General features: G+C 38.4%; 1 protein-coding gene across 1 annotated transcript; it reads right to left on the bottom strand.

Moving 5' to 3' along the window:
• Positions 1–613: 613 nt before the first annotated feature.
• LOC102600353 (protein YIPF6 homolog) lies at positions 614–6,525 on the bottom strand. The gene is made up of 3 exons (XM_006367481.1): positions 5,911–6,525; positions 1,472–1,546; positions 614–1,081 (listed from the first exon to the last, which is right to left on the bottom strand). Exons 1-3 carry the CDS (start codon positions 6,409–6,411, stop codon positions 821–823), a joined length of 837 nt encoding a protein of 278 aa, XP_006367543.1. The 5' UTR covers positions 6,412–6,525; the 3' UTR covers positions 614–820.
• Positions 6,526–7,023: the final 498 nt, after the last annotated feature.

The raw sequence follows: 7,023 nt of genomic DNA, 5'->3' as shown, positions 1-7,023 counted from the left end.
TAGTCGGAGCTCCGAAGTGGGCTCAAAATAATGTTAGATATAATTATATATCCTCGCCTTTTATTACAAACTCTTGTTATGCTTAAGCTTGCATGATTTTTATTCATGCTAAAGTGAGTTTTTTATTTCCTTGATTAATCTTGTTCGTGACTGTTTCCAAAGGATTAGCTAACCTTGCTTCAAGTTAAGCTAGGAAAAGACGATGTGTAGTTAGATACTCAACTCTTATCTAATAAATTCTCATTAGGGATAATATAATTTACTTGACACATAATCAATCGCTCTTATTTAAATAATAACTCATGTAGTTGAGCAAGCATCATATTGAGACAAACCGCCCAACTCTTGAGAAAGATAAGAGTTGTGGTTCAAAAATTGAGTGCAGAGCTTAGATACTTCACCTTTTAAAATCTTGACACATTGCACTAACGAGTAATGGCACAAGCTAAGTTGTACCCTTGTCAAATCCTTCAAAAATACAATATATTTGGAGGATCCGACATGCATCTGTCGATAGTTTTGAAGAGTCCAAGCAACATAGGGCGCACAAGTACATGGCCATAGTGTTCAGAGGCATTGACATCATGAAATAAAATAAAGAGAATACGTCTCCTTATTGAGGCATACCATACACCAGACATAACTAGATGTATATAACATATTTCTTACAGCAGTACAAAATGTGAGATATCAGAGGTAGAATCAGAATTATCAACAAATTTTCATGAGGTAATCAAAATCTCCAACAAGTTATATCCCTACTTCAATGTTTTGTAACGGCTTCATACATCTTTCACTCATATAGTAGGCACAACTAAAATCAATCAATGGCAATAATGAGAAATCCAACAGATACATACATGAGTACTACAGGATACAAGGCAAGAGCTTTCCTTCTAGGGTTAACAGCTGTACTCATGAAGGGGTATGCCGCCCAAGAGCTCCAAGCTAGTGCAACACATACTACAACCACCTTCAATATCACGTTGTCCTTTAGCATGCAAATAAAGGCACCAACATCAAGTGGGAATAGACAGTAACCCAGCAGACTGAGACTTTGGAAGAAGATTATATGACCGCCCTGCATGTCAAAATCATTAATCCATCTGAAGTAGCAGCATTGTTTACATACATTCCCTGACTCGATATCCATCAGAACTGCAAAAAGGAACGTGCTACTTCCTAGATACACAAGACTACTTAATTGGGTTACTTTCATCACAAGTGCTGCTAGAATGGTTTTGTTTTTCTCGATAAGTGCCTATAGACTGTGTTCCTTAAATATGTATCCACTAATTAGCTGTCCTTTCTCCTATCCATTCAATATCTCATATCTCTTTGCATCTTTATCACATGTCAACTTACTGCTTAAAATTCATTAACACATCCATCATTAGGGTGTTTTTTATCTTTGGTTATTCTCGTTTTACCATAATTATTTTGGAGTGATAGGGTGAGAAAGTGTCATTACCAGTAACAAAACATTCAGTGTCAGAATGACAGCACCGGCAGCCAGCAGAGCAAATGCAACAGCAAAAACCTCAGACTGGAAGAAAATTTAAAGAAATAAGAAAGAAAAATAAATCCATTAGTAAGGATTCCACCTGCATTAATATGAGTCTGTGAATCAGCTATAAAACCATAGGCAACTACATTAAGTATAAAAGAACTCGAAAAATAGAGCATATGTGCATAGACTTGGTTCATGAACAAGACAATGTGTCATGTTTGGGAAAGATTCAGCCTGAACAGGTTTCAATGGTCTACACAATGGTCGAGATTATTTATCTCATTTAATGTGTCTGCAAATACCTAAAGTATACAACCTCTTCATGGTTTGTCCTTGGGTCCACAGAAAGTCAGATAACAGACAACTCGTAATAGCAGCAACAAAAAGGCAAAAACAACTGAAGGTTTGCTTAGACATGAAGAAGATTTGTCCACATTGGGAGGAACAAAAACTGCACAATTTTGTGTTTAGGACTCGAAGTTTTCTCTATACCTTCTTCTCTACACCTAAAAAATGTACAAACTGTTCAGCTTCTTCTATACATTCTTCTCTACACCAAATATCTGATTTCTCTGCTTTTTATCATTTAATCAAGCTATCCAAAGGCAACAATAATTCTTGTAACTTCTGCTCTATGAGCATCTGTCATTGGGTGGTTATCTGTTTCTACTCCCGGTTATTTAATTGTGCACCATGAGATGACTTGTCAAAGTTGCATAAGAGATTTAGAGTGGTACAAGTGGCTTGTCACAAATTCAAGGCAAGGTGGAGTTCAGTGCACAAAGTAAACACACAACCATCTCTGATTTGTGTTATTTCAAAAAAAAGCAACTATAATCAAGACATCCTATCAAGTTCATGGGACATGTCCACAAAAAGACATCTGATTTTGAAGAGGATGGCTAGTTTAAGTTGCTCAGCAGAGAAAGATTCACCCATCTTTCTGCCTGAGACCATCAATATGAGTACAGTGTGACTGTGATCTATAGTGGCAAATAGAAAGCTAGGCAGTAGAAGTTGAAAATTAATTGTCAAAAAAGATAGTAGAAGTTGAAAATCTAGGCAATTCCAAGGAGTTTTCACTTGGGCTGGACTTAGATGATGAAACAGCCAGAAATCAAATTACTGAAGGTCATGTAGAAAGTAGAGCCATTTTTAAAGAGACCTAGCAATACAACAAATGAGAGTTGGTACATGAGAGGGAAACAACAAGAACAAAGAAGTTGTAGGCTATGGATAAAACAACTATGCCTCAATTCCAAATTAGTTGGAGTTGGCTATATGAATCCTTTGTATACATGGGTGGATATAGCTTATAAATGAACTCCCTCCGTCCCTCCCTCCCTACCTACCTACCTACCTACCTACCTATGAAATGGTGAAGAAACTCTTGTATAACATCCTAATTTCAAAAAATTCCTCACTAGATGCATTAACTAGTTTTGCGCAATAATTAGACATAGATAGAGTTAGGAGCATATTACTTGCTCCACTTCTAGGCTAAGGATGTAATAAATAGTCTACACATCTTGCTCTCGAGACTTTGGTCTAGTGGTAAGAGTGCAACTTCTTTATCCAAACTATAGATCCAAGCACACCAACACTATATGTTCGTACGCTCCCTTCTTTATTTTGGATCATAGATACAGAAATTTTGTAAGTAATCAATCAAGGAGATTAAAGCTGTAGGGACAAATTAATCCTAAAGCTGACAATGTCAAAGTATATCTTTACTACTACATTTCTTATAAGGCTGGTGATAGGGCAGGCTTCAAGCAGGAGAAATGATATAAGAAGTTCTGTTATATTGTTTTAATTTGTTGTTGACAATTTTGATGGTCGATAAGCAAATATTTCAACGCTTCTTTTGAGGTTAATAACTGGTTTGTGCTTGTGCAGGCAGTTCATAACTGAAAAATTACTCTGCTCGTGCATTTCATCAGCTTTTTTTTTCCCCTTTGAAATGTAAAGTGAGTTAATTGAAGGTGTACATCCAAAAAGAGGAGTTTAACAATGTATGTAAGGCATTAAGAAAGTCAACTAAGGCATCTGTGCATTTCTCCAGCTTATTAAACAGGAATTAGCTAACACATTAGTCTATAATGCCTCAACATAATAGTTATTTTCAGCTGAGTTCCTTTTATTAGACTTCTATTTGAATTGACTAATAATTCTTTCTCTCCCAAATTTGTCCTAGAAGAATACAAAGAAGAGAGAGAGAGCTTCACATAGGCCTCACTTTTCCCTGGCTAGCCCTTCTGCAAGTAAAATGAAGACAGCTAGCATTCATTTATTCAATGAGTAGGTTTTTGTCAAGGTGATATACAGACGCGTTAAAGAACATTTGGTGATGTAGCATTTTAGCTATGGAGGCAGGATTCAGATATTTAGCATGCCATAGGGATGGGGCTTTAGTTACTTCCTACATGCACAATTGTCTAGTCCTCGACTCCTCGTCATACAGGGGAGTGTTAACTATTAACCCTTCGGGGTGGCCCAGTGGTTTGGGCTTGGGACTTCCATGTTGGAGGTCTCAAGTTCGAAACCCCTTGCCAACGAAAGAAAGGGGTTTGCCTTCTGGGTCGAGCTCGTCGCACCAGGCTTGCCTAGTGCAGGTTACCTCTCCTATGTGGTTTGCGAGCTATTGCATAGGAGAGGGGTTTTACCCTATGCGCACCCAAAGGGTAGCGGCTGCGGGTTTCCCTTGTCATCAAAAAAAAAAAAAAAAAAGGGGAGTGTTAACTATTAAGTCCTATATTCATTGAGGGAATAGGTTGTGCTCTTCTTATATGGTCATAGGCAATCATCCCTCATAAGCTAGCTTTTGGGTTGGATTAGGCTGAAGATCCATTTCTTCACATGGTATTAGAGCTAGACTCATCCTCATTCTTGGTTTACCCAATATTGAGCCATCATGTTATGCTTTCCACGCCACAGATGTCCAATCTTAGGCTGGCAAGGGAGTGTTACTAGTCACCTATTGGTAAAGAAAATGGGTTGTTATCTCTTGTATGGGACAGACCTTCCCTCATGAGCTAACTTTTTGGGTTGTAGTAGATCCAAAGTCCATTTCATAAACAATGAAGATTATATCAGAAGAGAAAAGGAATCACACACTTCTCGTTTTTCCTTGGAAGAATTTATGCACCTGATATTGAAACATTTGATGGTATTAAAGTTATCCTTTTGACCTATGTAAGTTTTGATCAGCTGTTTCCCAATATATAAAACTCTAGTTCTTTCATTTGTTCCTCTGGCACTTGTAATTTCCAAAACATTATCCTTTCTACATCTGCCTCATCCAACGCATCACTGAATTTGCACCCCAAATATTCTGTTTTGGTCCTACTCAACCTAAACCCTTTGGACTCAGCGTGTTGTCTCTTCTTGCAAGGGTAGGGGTTGTAGCGTGTGTAGTAGTCCTAGTCTTGCACTTGCAGTTCTTTTCTGTGAGATCGATAGCCTTTTGTTGTTTATTGTGTTTCATTTCTCTCATTGTGTATTGATGTCATTGTCTTCCTTTGTTGATTGTATATTATCTTTCGTATTGGATGGTATGTATATACACTGTCTTTCTCGCCTTTTACTTGGATTTGATGTACCTGAGCTGAGGGTCTTCCGGAAACAGCCTCTCTACCTCGCACGAGGTAGTGGCAAGGTCTGCGTACACTCTACCCTCCCCAGACCCCAGGAGGTGTGAGGGGCTGGTTGTAGAGGGTACGCGGAGGGGTAGAGGTAGGCCTAAGAAGTATTGGGGAGAGGTGATTAGACAGGACTTGGCTCAGCTTCACATTACCGAAGACATGACTCTAGATAGGAAGGAGTGGAGGTCTCGTATTAAGGTTGAAGGTTAGTAGGGCTAGCGTGTTGTCTCTTCTTGCAAGGGTAGGGGTTGTAGCGTGTGTAGTAGTCCTAGTCTTGCACTTGCAGTTCTTTTCTGTGAGATCGATAGCCTTTTGTTGTTTATTGTGTTTCATTTCTCTCATTGTGTATTGATGTCATTGTCTTCCTTTGTTGATTGTATATTATCTTTCGTATTGGATGGTATGTATATACACTGTCTTTCTCGCCTTTTACTTGGATTTGATGTACCTGAGCTGAGGGTCTTCCGGAAACAGCCTCTCTACCTCGCACGAGGTAGTGGCAAGGTCTGCGTACACTCTACCCTCCCCAGACCCCACCTAGTGGGATTTTACTGGGTTGTTGTTGTTGTTGTTGTATCCTTTCTATTCAGCTATAACGTGATCTAATTTGAGTGCCCCTTGTGCCAGAGTTAATTACAATTACACATATTATACATCAAAACTACAAAACATGTACAATCACAAAAAGAAATGCTTCTAAAACATTTACAGAATTGAGTAAAATGGTAATGCTTATGACAATGTAGTGGGAGTTACCTTCTTAACAGAAGCAGACCATGACAAAGTGAGACCAAGGAAAACAATGAAAAAGAAAGGTCCCCATAGATCCCAATCACGAAGCGCTTTGCCAGGATCTTCTCTATAAGGATTAGGGAAAACCACCAGCTTCAAATTACTAACAATTCTGGACAGATCTCTTTTGACGGTATCCCAAACGGGTTCGGTAAGGGTATTGGGCGGCGATCCGAATCCGGTAGCAGCTATATTCGACTGTCCCGATGAAGGTAGGGGTGGTGGAGATGGAATGGAAGGGACAGGTGTCGGTTTGTAATTGGTGGTTGTGGTAGATGTAGGGGGAGGTGGTGGGCGAAGATTAGAAGGCATGAAGGGAGAAGATGAAACAGGTATGGCAGCACGAGGAGGAGAAGGAGGGCGTGCTGGAAGGACAGTAGAAGGATTGGAATAGATGAGGTTTTCAATTTCATCAATGTCGGATTGGGATGAAGAGTGAAGAGGTATAGTGTCTCCATGTGACATTTTTTCCGGTAGCTCTCAGATTTGCAGAGATGATCGGAGATGGGGACAAGGTGGGGTTGGGTGGGTGGTGTAACTGGTGCTAGAGGAAATGTGTAGTCGTATTGTAAGAAAATTTTGCACGAAAAAATTTATTACGGTAGAGGCCCAACCAACCAAAGTTGTGTGAGGCTCCACCCATTTTTTGACATGTGGATTGTGGGGCCCAAGCTTTCATTTAAGGCTGAAAAATGAAATCAAAAGAAGAGAGAATGTAAAGTTTAAGTGGGAATTGCAAGATAATTGTGGGGTCCACGTCAACTTCAATTAAATAAATTAAAATATTATATTGAAAATGGAAAAATGCATAGTAAAAAAGGTAAGGAAGGGAATAAAAAGTCATATTATTAGCTGATTAATATTTTTATTTTCTATTTTATATCTACATTTATTAACGTGTTGAATTGAATATCTATTAAAAAAATTTATTCTTATATTGAAATTTGTTTATACTCTATTTTCTTTAAACTCGTGTTACTTTTAAAATAGTTCTATATTACAAGATAAGATAAAATTTGTGTATATTTTATTGTCTTCAAACTAATTTACTATTAACATCAAATACCAAATTGAAGA

The sequence above is a fragment of the Solanum tuberosum genome, unplaced genomic scaffold (assembly GCF_000226075.1).
Source record: "Solanum tuberosum cultivar DM 1-3 516 R44 unplaced genomic scaffold, SolTub_3.0 scf00810, whole genome shotgun sequence".
NCBI lineage: Eukaryota > Viridiplantae > Streptophyta > Magnoliopsida > Solanales > Solanaceae > Solanum > Solanum tuberosum.
The sequence above is the reverse complement of the archived record's forward strand: the minus strand, read 5'-3'. Positions and strand labels throughout refer to the sequence as shown.

Excerpts from the sequence above, each read along its gene's own strand:
- LOC102600353 (XM_006367481.1), bottom strand. The coding sequence starts at position 6,411 with ATGTCACATGGAGACACTATACCTCTTCACTCTTCATCCCAATCCGAC. Across the intron at positions 1,547-5,910 it reads GGTCTGCTTCTGTTAAGAAG|TCTGAGGTTTTTGCTGTTGC; the intron begins GTAACTCCCACT and ends ATTTTCTTCCAG. Across the intron at positions 1,082-1,471 it reads CACTGAATGTTTTGTTACTG|GGCGGTCATATAATCTTCTT; the intron begins GTAATGACACTT and ends TTTGACATGCAG.